This window comes from Pleuronectes platessa, chromosome 15 (genome assembly GCF_947347685.1).
Source record: "Pleuronectes platessa chromosome 15, fPlePla1.1, whole genome shotgun sequence".
Taxonomy (NCBI): domain Eukaryota; kingdom Metazoa; phylum Chordata; class Actinopteri; order Pleuronectiformes; family Pleuronectidae; genus Pleuronectes; species Pleuronectes platessa.
Window position 1 is genome coordinate 1,424,946 of NC_070640.1, and position 13,031 is coordinate 1,437,976.

Consider the following 13,031-nt stretch of genomic DNA (forward strand, 5'->3'; position numbering starts at 1 on the left):
TAATTTATTTTTCAGGCAAATTAATTGGCTTTGTGAGGCTTCAACATAATAACATCGTTACCAAAGTTTGCAGAAAATTAGAAAGTGGTAAAAATTTACGTATTCTGAAAGTAATTTAAAAGGGGCGTGGCTAAAGGGCTCAACAGCGCCCCTGGAACGCATCACATTGACTGATCTGCACAAAAAACGATAAACAGGTGTATCATGACCAGACAAACTTCTGAAAAACACAACAAAAAGACTGCCATTTTGCATTTAGTGGCCATTTTTCACATTTTTCACATTTTTACTTTGAGGTATCTGTCCCAGGGCTTTCATCAGATCAACTTCAAATTGAGATGAGTGTCATCACAACAAGACGGAGATAAAAACTGACTCAAAGATTGATTTTTCGTCACCATGTGTGACCGTGAAGTCAAAGTTTGGTTACACGCGATTCTGTATCTCGGACAAACATGGATCATGAATCCTTTGACAAATTAAAGCCCTAAAATTCTAACCAAAGCATGTGCTCAGGTCAATTATTATTATTATTATTATAATAATTATATTTTTGTATTCATTAGTATTTATAATTGAAAACTGAAATGACAGACAATGACAATTTGTGTAATTTTAAAAGAGCACTTTTATTAGAACTTGAGTATTTCTGTGAAAAGACAGAGACTGAACATGAACATGAGGTTTGTGGAGTTTCAGCTCCAGTGAATCTTGTTCAGTGATTTCATGGAAACACAATCAGTTTGTTTCACCTCCAACTCACATGTGTAACAGAAAAGAACAAAGAATCAGCTCATTGATGAGGATCAGGATCAACACAGGTTCTAAAACATCACACAACCTGATTTCTACATTGATTTAGAAAACAACAGCAACATCAGTTCTTTCAAACACATTCATGTCAGTGTGATTATAGATTTCTGTCTTTAAAAAGTGAGAACTAAATACATGTGATAAAAGAAGGTCAGTGTTTGATTGACAGTTGATCTCTATACAGAGCAGAAACGTCACCATGATGAACTTTGATCAACAAACATGGAGACAAAAGAAGTTAAAGATTAACACACAGAATCTAAATCACTGCTTTAATGACTCAAGTCTATTTGAGTTTACAGAACTCAACTGTGGATCCTTTATAAACATAAACTCCAGCATAGAGAGGCTGAGTGAATGTGGTCTGGACTCTGTGGAGGAGAGTCATGGTGTCAGAGACTCTGTAGAAGGACAGAACACCTGCACTGTGATCCAGGTACACTCCTACTCTGGAGGACACAGGACCTGACACTGGAGTCTTGATGCTGTTGTAATAAAAGTTATAAATGTTTCCATAACAATATAATGACCAAGATTTATCATTAAATCCAAATAAACATTCATGTGAGTTTCCTGCTCTGCTGATATTCTTGTATGTGACTGCTACATAAACTCCTCCCCCCCCCACCTCCACCTCCCAGTAACAAGGTCCAGTCAGACTCTCTCTACTCAGGACCTGACGCCAATCAGTGAATCTGTCTGGGTGATCAGAATAAGACTGATCTTTCCTCATACGTGTTACTTTTCTGTTTCCCTCAGATAATAACAGATATTTGTTTGCTGTGTTTGGATCCAGTGTGATTTCCCGTGAATATCTTAAGAAGTCAGCTCTGGTCTCTGGCTCTGGTTGTGGCAGTAAAACATCCACTTGAGACACAATCTGTAAAATCTCTGTCTCAGTCTCACTCAGAATGTCCTGTAGTCGACCTCTGACCTGGGACACAGCTGCTGTCACGTCCTCAAAGTTCCTCAGAGGACGGATCCTGATGCTGGATGAGTGTGTAGATCCACTGAGTGGTGACATTGAGGGGTAGTTGTGTAGAAACTGGTTGTGATCCTCTGTGTCTGAGAGCTGCTTCAGTTCCTGGTCTTTCCTCTTCAGCTCAGTGATCTCCTGCTCCAGTCTCTCCTGAAGCTCTCTGACTCGACTCACTTCAGTTTCCTGCTGGGATCTGATCTGCTGCTTCACATCAGAGCTTCTTTTCTCCAGCAGACGGATCATCTCAGTGAAGATCTCCTCACTGTCCTCCACTGCTTTATCAGCAGAGCCATTGATGGCCTCCTCCTCCTGTTGAAGCAGCTTCAGGTCTTTCTCTGTGTCCTGGACTCTCTGCTGGATTGTTTGTCTCCTCAGCCCGAGCTCTCTCTGCCTCTCAGTCCTTTCTGCTGCAGCTGACACTGTGTCGTGGTCTTTATGTTCATCCACAGAGCAGAGATAACAGATACACTGCTGATCAGTGCGGCAGAACATCTTCATCACCTCGTCGTGACGAGAGCAGATGTTCTCCTGGAGCTTCTCCGAGGGCTCCACCAGCTTGTGCTTCTTAAATGGAGCTGACTGAAGATGAGGCTGGAGGTGTTTTTCACAATAAGAGGCCAAACAATTCAAACAGGACTTGAGAGCTTTCAGTTTTCTCCCAGTGCAGAAATCACAGGCCACATCTTCAGGTCCAGCATAGCAGTGATCAGCAGGAGCAGCTTGGAGTCCAGTCTTCTTCAGATCCTCCACTAAAGCAGCTAACATGGTGTTTTTCTCCAGGACAGGCCTCGGTGTGAAGGTCTCTCTACACTGAGGACAGCTGTAGCTTCCTCTCTCCTCCCCATTGTCCCAGTGGGTGTTAATACAGCTCTTACAGTAGCTGTGTCCACAGACAGTAGTCACCGGATCCTTCAGTAGATCCAGACAGATCGAACAGGAGAGTATTTCCTGCTGCGCCATTTCAGCTGCTGCCAGAGACTGAAGAACAGTTTCACTTCCTCTGAACAGAACCAGATCTCTGCTCCTCCCTCTCTCGTTCACTCCCTGCAGTGACTCAGCTCCCACAGTTCCCAGCTTGTTGTTCACTGGTTCTTACACTGACACGCCTCTGAAGGGAGGAGACACTGACATGTCCTGACTGGGAGGAGCTGGTTGTGTTTGAAGAAGAAGTTGTTGGTGTTTCAGGTTTTACTGCATTTCACAGCGGCCTGTTGTCACCTGGTGTTAAGAGGAGATTCAGTGAGAGGCAGAGTGTGTTATTATATTTAGGGCCCGAGCACTGACAGGCACTGACAGACAGAGAGGCCCTATTGGAATTGTAAGAATTATTATTATTCAGGCAAATGAATTGGCTTTTTGAGAGCTTTAACATGCTCCAATTCTTATCAACATCTGCGTATTCTGGAGGAATTTTCATTTTATTCGTATTTCTTCATTATTTTCTTCATTTCATCTTTTGTCCATGTAATATTTAAAAATATGAAAAAAATACTAGGCCAAGGTGATTGATTCAGAGAGTCCAAAACTTAATAATAATATAATATAGATAAAACTGAACCCATAATGACAACCTGATTGTTGGCCTTTGAGATTTTGAAATATAAGTTTTGATTTTATCAATTTGAAAGAATTATAAAACTAGTTAACTGTGAAGGTTCTCTTTAAATGGTAGCTTTAATAAGGCTTTTTTAATATGAATAAACTGGGGGGAAAACATCTTTAATTATATTTGAAACTTGATATTTTGCAGTTTAACCATTCATTTTAAAGTAATTTCTAGAAAAGAGAAACACAACCAAATACAGGCAGCTCAAAGTTTAAGATTTAAGAAATGTTTTGAGTATGTGAAAAGAAAAATGCAAATCTTTTCTATAAACCTAAAGTTGTCTTGTTGATACATATCCACTTACCGATGAGTCTACATACAGTATATAGATGTATATATCCATGTGGGCCGATGTAGTTTTATTTTGCCAAAGTCAAAAGACAATGTGACTTTTACAAGCTTTTCAAGATGGCGGCTGCGTCAAATAGAACAAACATCTACCGAGCCGCTGAAGTTATTTCCATGATTCAGAGCTTGTCCGCTATTGGTCAGCGATGAGGTTTACTATAATATAGGCTAGGTTATAAATATTGCAGAGTTATTTAGCATTGTAGTTAGCTAAACAGCTCGGTCCATTAAGCTAGCTTTTAGCAAAGAGTGGAAAGGCTCCAGAATCTGTGGCTGTTACAAGTGATCGGCTTCCTGTTCACTCTTCTCTGTCTTATTAAACAATATTTCATCTGCAGCTTTCGTCTCGTGTTTTCCACTTTACATGATCTAATTAAGACAGATTTGAATATCGTATTCTAATCTAACAGCTAGAAATCATGTGTATAACTGAAAAATGACAAAGGATCCTCTTTACAGCAGCTTGCGCCCCCTAGTGGCACATGCACACCACTTTGAGAATCCCTGATGCAGCTTAATCAAGTGACCACGAGGCAATGAATGTTTTTCAGAATGATCGCACATTTGTGACTGTACTTTTAATTTGTTCTTTGATTTACGACATTATGTCTAATCTTATAAAGTTGATAAACGCTAGACCTGTTTATTATTAATATAATAATAATATTGTTTGATCAATTATTATTGTATTTTTATTATTAATATTATGAGGGCTTTAATTTTTCTTATGGTCGCCAACTCGAAAATATCTCTTGGGCAACAGTGTCTCTGAGTGGGGCAAGCAAAGGGAGTTATTGGACATTTTCTCTGCTTATATAGAGCAGCTAATAAGGTGGGTGTGTATTATAGAGGATTGTGGAGAGTGAGGTATGTCACGTGATGTACGTCACATGATTGGAGCAGCGCAGCTCGAGTTGGCTGCCTGAACGAGCTCCCAGGCGTCGCTCCATTAATGTCAAGGCCCTAAAATATAAGATGTACATATATATTTATTATTATTATTATTATGATTATTAGGGCATGAGTACCGAACATTAGGAGACAGTGGGAGGCCCTGTTGAAATTGTAAGGTTAATTATTATTATTATTGTTATTTTATTTTTTCATGCAAATAACTTGGCTTTTTGAGAGCTTTCATTTTAGTTTATATTCTTATTTTCTGCCATGTCTAAGCTCAGTCACTAATGTTTTCTACTGTTTACTTGATTTGTCTATTTTCAATTATTATTGGCCAATTTTTTTATTCTAAATAAAGTGGATTAAAACAAAGTTAAAAGGTTGGAGACATTTGTTTTTCACTGAGACGATGATTTAAGGTTATTTCTCTTTTCTGACGTTGTATTTTAATATCGGGTCTTGGATTTGTTTTCCATGTCTCCTTTAATGCAAGTTCACCAACAATCAATTCTTTCTTCCATGTGATTTTCTTAATGTATAATTTATCCGATCCTTCTTCTTGAACACTGTATCTTGAACTTCTGTGTTGACTGTCTAAAATGAAGATGTTAAAACAAATGAATTAATCAAAAGTTTCCACTCTTAAAGAATACAAACTTCATGAGGGAGAAAACCACAGAAGAAGACCAACAATCATTTCCTGTCGAGTGCGGAGTTGGCTGTTGCACATGAGCTCTCAGAGGTCTTCCATCTTGTCTGCAGGCAGCTCCTCAGGTTCAGCTCCTTTGGTTGAACAAGAAGTATTTGATCTTTCATCACGGTCGAGTGGAATTCTGAACATCAGGAGAAAACTGAAATAACTGACGATGAGAAATGTGTGATTTTAAAAGAGAACTTTTATTAGAACTTGAGTGTTTCTGTGAAAAGACAGAGACTGAACATGAAGATGAGGTTTGTGGAGTTTCAGCTCCAGTGACTCTTGTTCAGTGATTTCATGGAAACACAATCAGTTTGTTTCATCTCCAACTCACATGTGTAACAGAAAAGAACAAACAATCAGCTCATTGATGAGGATCAGGATCAACACAGGTTCTAAAACATCACACAACCTGATTTCTACATTGATTTAGAAAACAAAAGCAACATCAGTTCTTTCAAACACATTCATGTCAGTGTAATTATAGATTTCTGTCTTTACACAGTGAGAACTGAATATTGTGATAAAAGAAGGTCAGTGTTTGATTGACAGCTGATCTCTGTGTGGAGCAGAAACGTCACCACGAAGAACTTTGATCAACAAACATGGAGACAAAAGAAGTTAAAGATTTACACACAGAATCTAAATCACTGCTTTTAATGACTCAAGTCTATTTGAGTTTACACAACTCAACTGTGGATCCTTGATAAACCCGAACTCCAGCATAGAGAGGCTGAGTGAATGTGGTCTGGACTCTGTGGAGGAGAGTCATGGTGTCAGAGACGCTGTAGAAGGACAGAACACCTGCACTGTGATCCAGGTACACTCCTACTCTGGAGGACACAGGACCTGACACCGGAGTCCTGATGCTGTTGTAATAAAAGTAATAACTGTTTCCATTTAAATATAATGACCAAGATTTATCATTGAGTCCTAATCCACATTCTAAGCCTCCTGCGCTGCTGATAATCTTGTATGTGACTGCTACATCAACTTCTCCTCCCCCCCCCACCTTCACCTCCACCTCCCAGTAACAACGTCCAGTCAGACTCTCTCTACTCAGGACCTGAGGCCAACCAGTGAATCTGTCTGGGTGATCAGAATAAGACTGATCTTCACTCATACATGTTACTTTTCTGTTTCCCTCAGATAATAACAGATATGTATTTGCTGTGTTTGGATCCAGTGTGATTTCCTGTGAATATCTTAAGAAGTCAGCTCTGGTCTCTGGCTCTGGTTGTGGCAGTAAAACATCCACTTGAGACACAATCTGTAAAATCTCTGTCTCTGTCTCACTCAGAATGTCCTGTAGTCGACCTCTGACCTGGGACACAGCTGCTGTCACGTCCTCAAAGTTCCTCAGAGGACGGATCCTGAAGCTGGATGAGTGTGTAGATCCACTGAGTGGTGACAGTGAGGGGTAGTTGTGTAGAAACTGGTTGTGATCCTCTGTGTCTGAGAGCAGCTTCAGTTCCTGGTCTTTCCTCTTCAGCTCAGTGATCTCCTGCTCCAGTCTCTCCTGAAGCTCTCTGACTCGACTCACTTCAGTTTCCTGCTGGGATCTGATCTGCTGCTTCACATCAGAGCTTCTTTTCTCCAGCAGACGGATCATCTCAGTGAAGATCTCCTCACTGTCCTCCACTGCTTTATCAGCAGAGCCATTGAGGTCCTCCTCCTCCTGTTGAAGCAGCTTCATGTCTTTCTCTGTGTCCTGGACTCTCTGCTGGATTGTTTGTCTCCTCAGCCCGAGCTCTCTCTGCCTCTCAGTCCTTTCTGCTGCAGCTGACACTGTGTCGTGGTCTTTATGTTCCTCCACAGAGCAGAGATAACAGATACACTGCTGATCAGTGCGGCAGAACATCTTCATCACCTCGTCGTGACGAGAGCAGATGTTCTCCTGGAGCTTCTCCGAGGGCTCCACCAGCTTGTGCTTCTTAAATGGAGCTGCCTGAAAATGAGGCTGGAGGTGTTTTTCACAATAAGAGGCCAAACAATTCAAACAGGACTTGAGAGCTTTCAGTTTTCTCCCAGTGCAGACATCACAGGCCACATCTTCAGGTCCAGCATAGCAGTGATCAGCAGGAGCAGCTTGGAGTCCAGTTTTCTTCAGCTCCTCCACTAAATCAGCTAACATGGTGTTTCTCCCCAGGACAGGCCTCGGTGTGAAGGTCTGTCTACACTGAGGACAGCTGTAGCTTCCTCTCTCCTCCCCTTTGTCCCAGTGGGTGTTAATACAGCTCTTACAGTAGCTGTGTCCACAGACAGTAGTCACCGGATCCTTCAGTGGATCCAGACAGATCGAACAGCAGAATCTTTCTCTGTCCAGTTGAACTTCTTGCTGCGCCATTTCAGCTGCTGCCAGAGACTGAAGAACAGATTCACTTCCTCTGAACAGAACCAGATCTCTGCTCCTCCCCCTCTTGTTCACTCCCTGCAGTGACTCAGCTCCCACAGTTCCCAGCTTGTTGTTCACTGGTTCTTACAATGATAAGCCTCTGAAGGGAGGAGACACAGACATGTCCTGACTGGGAGGAGCTGGTTGTGTTTGAGGAAGAAGTTGTTGGTGTTTCAGGTTTTACTGCATTTCACAGCGGCCTGTTGTCACCTGGTGTTAAGAGGAGATTCAGTGAGAGGCAGAGTGTGTTATTATATTTAGGGCCCGAGCACTGACAGGCACTGACAGACAGAGAGGCCCTATTGGAATTATAAGAATTATTATTGTTATTCAGGCAAATGAATTGGCTTTTTGAGGGCTTTAACATGCTCCAATTCTTATCAACATCTGCATATTATCGAGGAATTTTCATTTTATTCGTATTTCTTTATTATTTTCTTAATTTCCTCTTTTGTCCATGTAATATTTAAAAATATGAAAAAAATACTAGGCCAAGGTGATTGATTCAGAGAGTCCAAAACTAAAAAATTATATAATATAGATGAAACTGAACCCATAATGACAACCTGATTGTTGGCCTTTGAGATTTTGAAATATAAGTTTTGATTTTATCAATTGAAAGAATTATAAAACTAGTTAACTGTGAAGTTTCTCTTTAAATGGTAGCTTTAATAAGGCTTTTTTAACATGAATAAACTGGGGGGAAAACATCTTTAGCATTGATTCTAATAAATCTTTAATTATATTTGAAACTTGATATTTTGCAGTTTTACCATTAATTTTATAGTAATTTCTAGAAAAGAGAAACACAACCAAATACAGGCAGCTCGAAGTTTAAGATTTAAGAAATGTTCTGAGTTTGTGTAAAGAAAAATGCAAATCTTTTCTCTAAACTTAAAGTTGTCTTGTTGATACATATCCACTTAAACGCCGGATACTGATGAATGTACATACAGTATATAGATGTATATATCCATGTGGGCCGATGTAGTTTTATTTTGCCAAAGTCAAAAGACAATGTGACTTTTACAAGCTTTTCAAGATGGCGGCTGCGTCAAATAGAACAAACATCTGCCGAGCCGCTAAAGCTATTTCCATGATTCAGAGCTTGTCCGCTATTGGTCAGCGATGAGGTTTACTATAATATAGGCTAGGTTATAAATATTGCAGAGTTATTTAGCATTGTAGTCAGCTAAACAGCTCGGTCCATGAAGCTAGCATTAAGCAAAGAGTGGAAAGTCTCCAGAATCTGTGGCTGTTACAAGTGATCGGCTTCCTGTTCACTCTTCTCTGTCTTTTTAAACAATATTTCATCTTCAGTTTCTGTCTAATTTTTTCCACTTTACATGATCTAATTAAGACAGATTTGAATATCGTATTGTAATCTAGCAGCTTGAAATCATGTGTATAACTGAAGAATTACAAAGGATCCTCTTTACAGCAGCTTGCGCCCCCTAGTGGCGCATGCACACCACTTTGAGAATCCCTGATGCAGCTTAATCAAGTGACCACGAGGCAATGAATGTTTTTCAGAATGATCGCACATTTGTGACTGTACTTTTAATTTGTTCTTTGATTTACGACATTATGTTTTATCTTATTAAGCTGATAAACGCTAGACCTGTTTATTATTAATATAATAATAATATTGTTTGATCAATTATTATTGTATTTTTATTATTAATATTATGAGGGCTTTAATTTTTCTTATGGTCGCCAACTCGAAAATATCTCTTGGGCAACAGTGTCTCTGAGTGGGGCAAGCAAAGGGAGTGATTGGACATTTTCTCTGCTTATATAGACCAGCTAATAAGGTGGGTGTGTATTATAGAGGATTGTGGAGAGTGAGGTATGTCACGTGATGTACGTCACATGATTGGAGCAGCGCAGCTCGAGTTGGCTGCCTGAACGAGCTCCCAGGCGTCGCTCCATTAATGTCAAGGCCCTAAAATATAAGATGTACATATATATTTATTATTATTATTATTATGATTATTAGGGCATGAGTACCGAACATTAGGAGACAGTGGGAGGCCCTGTTGAAATTGTAAGGTTAATTATTATTATTATTGTTATTTTATTTTTTCATGCAAATAACTTGGCTTTTTGAGAGCTTTCATTTTAGTTTATATTCTTATTTTCTGCCATGTCTAAGCTCAGTCACTAATGTTTTCTACTGTTTACTTGATTTGTCTATATTCAATTATTATTGGCCAATTTTTTTATTCTAAATAAAGTGGATTAAAACAAAGTTAAAAGGTTGGAGACATTTGTTTTTCACTGAGACGATGATTTCATGTGATTTCTCTCCTCGGACATTGTATTTTAATATCAGGTCTTGGATTTGGTTTCCATGATTCCACAAATGCAAGTTCGCCAACAATCGATTCTTTCTTCCATTTGATTTTCTTAATGTTTAATTTATCCGATCCTTCTTCTTGAACACTGTATGTTGAACTTCTGTGTTGACTGTCTAAAATAAAGATGTTAAAACAAATGAATTAATCAAAAGTTTCCAGTCTTAAAGAATACAAACTTCACGAGAGAGAAAACCACAGAAGAAGACCAACAATCCTTTCCTGTCCAGTGCGGAGTTGGCTGTTGCTCATGAGCTCTCAGAGGTCCTCCATCTTGTCTGCAGGCAGCTCCTCAGGTTCAGCTCCTTTGGTTGAATAAGAAGTATTTGATCTTTCATCACGGTCGAGTGGAAATCTGAACATCAGAAGAAAACTGAAATAACTGACGATGAGAAATGTGTGATTTTAAAAGAGCACTTTTATTAGAACTTGAGTATTTCTGTGAAAAGACAGAGACTGAACATGAACAAGGAGGTTTGTGGAGTTTCAGCTCCAGTGAATCTTGTTCAGTGATTTCATGGAAACACAATCAGTTTGTTTCACCTCCATCTCACATGTGTAACAGAAAAGAACAAACAATCATCTCATTGATGAGGATCAGTATCACCACAGGTTCTAAAACATCACACAACCTGATTTCTACATTGATTTAGAAAACAACAGCAACATCAGTTCTTTCAAACACATTCATGTCAGTGTAATTATAGATTTCTGTCTTTACAAAGTGAGAACTAAATACATGTGATAAAGGAAGGTCAGTGTTTGATTGACAGCTGATCTCTGTGCGGAGCAGAAACGTCACCACAACGAACTTTGATCAACAAACATGGAGACAAGAGAAGTTAAAGATTAACACACAGAATCTAAATCACTGCTTTAATGACTCAAGTCTATTTGAGTTTACAGAACTCAGCTGTGGATCCATAATAAACACAAACTCCAGCATAGAGAGGCTGAGTGAATGTGGTCTGGACTCTGTGGAGGAGAGTCATGGTGTCAGAGACGCTGTAGAAGGACAGAACACCTGCACCCTGATCCAGGTACACTCCTACTCTGGAGGACACAGGACCTGACACTGGAGTGTGGATGCTGTTGTAACAAAAGCTATAACTGTTTCCATAACAAGATAATGACCAAGATTTATCATTGTATCCAAATAAACATTCATGTGAGTTTCCTGCTCTGCTGATATTCTTGTATGTGACTGCTACATAAACTTCTCCTCCCCCCCCCACTTCCACCTCCACCTCCACCTCCCAGTAACAACGTCCAGTCAGACTCTCTCTACTCAGGACCTGAGGCCTGACAGTGAATCTGTCTGGGTGATCAGAATAAGACTGAACTTTTCTCATACGTGTTACTTTTCTGTTTCCCTCAGATAATAACAGATGTGTTTCTGCTGTGTTTGGATCCAGTGTGATTTCCTGTGAATATCTTAAGAAGTCAGCTCTGGTCTCTGGCTCTGGTTGTGGCAGTAAAACATCCACTTGAGACACAATCTGTAAAATCTCTGTCTCTGTCTCACTCAGAATGTCCTGTAGTCGACCTCTGACCCGGGACACAGCTGCTGTCACGTCCTCAAAGTTCCTCAGAGGACGGATCCTGATGCTGGATGAGTGTGTAGATCCACTGAGTGGTGACAGTGAGGGGTAGTTGTGTAGAAACTGGTTGTGATCCTCTGTGTCTGAGAGCTGCTTCAGTTCATGGTCTTTCCTCTTCAGCTCAGTGATCTCCTGCTCCAGTCTCTCCTGAAGCTCTCTGACTCGACTCACTTCAGTTTCCTGCTGGGATCTGATCTGCTGCTTCACATCAGAGCTTCTTTTCTCCAGCAGACGGATCATCTCAGTGAAGATCTCCTCACTGTCCTCCACTGCTTTATCAGCAGGGCCATTGAGGGCCTCCTCCTCCTGTTGAAGCAGCTTCACGTCTTTCTCTGTGTCCTGGACTCTCTGCTGGATGGTTTGTCTCCTCAGCCCGAGCTCTCTCTGCCTCTCAGTCCTTTCTGCTGCAGCTGACACTGTGTCGTGGTCTTTATGTTCATCCACAGAGCAGAGATAACAGATACACTGCTGATCAGTGCGGCAGAACATCTTCATCACCTCGTCGTGACGAGAGCAGATGTTCTCCTGGAGCTTCTCCGAGGGCTCCACCAGCTTGTGCTTCTTAAATGGAGCTGCCTGAAGATGAGGCTGGAGGTGATTTTCACAATACGAGGCCAAACAATTCAAACAGGACTTGAGAGCTTTCAGTTTTCTCCCAGTGCAGAAATCACAGGCCACATCTTCAGGTCCAGCATAGCAGTGATCAGCAGGAGCAGCTTGGAGTCCAGTCTTCTTCAGCTCCTCCACTAAATCAGCTAACATGGTGTTTTTCTCCAGGACAGGCCTCGGTGTGAAGATCTGTCTACACTGAGGACAGCTGTAGCTTCCTCTCTCCTCCCCTTTGTCCCAGTGGGTGTTAATACAGCTCTTACAGTAGCTGTGTCCACAGCCAGTAGTCACCGGATCCTTCAGTAGATCCAGACAGATCGAACATGAGAGTATTTCCTGCTGCGCCATTTCAGCTGCTGCCAGAGACTGAAGAACAGGTTCACTTCCTCTGAACAGAAACAGATCTCTGCTCCTCCCCCTCTTGTTCACTCCCTGCAGTGACTCAGCTCCCACAGTTCCCAGCTTGTTGTTCACTGGTTCTTACACGGACACACCTGTGAAGGGAGGAGACACAGACATGTCCTGACTGGGAGGAGCTGGTTGTGTTTGAGGAAGAAGTTGTTGGTGTTTCAGGTTTTACTGCATTTCACAGCGGCCTGTTGTCACCTGGTGTTAAGAGGAGATCCAGTGAGAGGCAGAGTGTGTTATTATATTTAGGGCCCGAGCACTGACAGGCACTGACAGACAGAGAGGCCCTATTGGAATTATAAGAATTATTATTATTCAGGC

General features: G+C 40.9%; 3 protein-coding genes across 3 annotated transcripts; all 3 read right to left on the reverse strand.

The window, feature by feature from the left end:
- Positions 1-604: 604 nt before the first annotated feature.
- Positions 605-2,874, reverse strand: LOC128457492 (tripartite motif-containing protein 16-like). Its single transcript, XM_053442195.1, has one exon. The coding sequence runs from the start codon at positions 2,750-2,752 to the stop codon at positions 1,100-1,102; it is 1,653 nt and encodes a 550-aa protein (XP_053298170.1). The 5' UTR covers positions 2,753-2,874; the 3' UTR covers positions 605-1,099.
- Positions 2,875-5,521: 2,647 nt separating this feature from the next.
- On the reverse strand, positions 5,522-7,810 carry LOC128457491 (tripartite motif-containing protein 16-like). Its single transcript, XM_053442194.1, has one exon. It carries the CDS (start codon positions 7,685-7,687, stop codon positions 6,011-6,013), a length of 1,677 nt encoding a protein of 558 aa, XP_053298169.1. The 5' UTR covers positions 7,688-7,810; the 3' UTR covers positions 5,522-6,010.
- A 2,682-nt stretch (positions 7,811-10,492) lies between these two features.
- On the reverse strand, positions 10,493-12,751 carry LOC128456949 (tripartite motif-containing protein 16-like). The gene has a single exon (XM_053441395.1). It carries the CDS (start codon positions 12,648-12,650, stop codon positions 10,983-10,985), a length of 1,668 nt encoding a protein of 555 aa, XP_053297370.1. The 5' UTR covers positions 12,651-12,751; the 3' UTR covers positions 10,493-10,982.
- Positions 12,752-13,031: the final 280 nt, after the last annotated feature.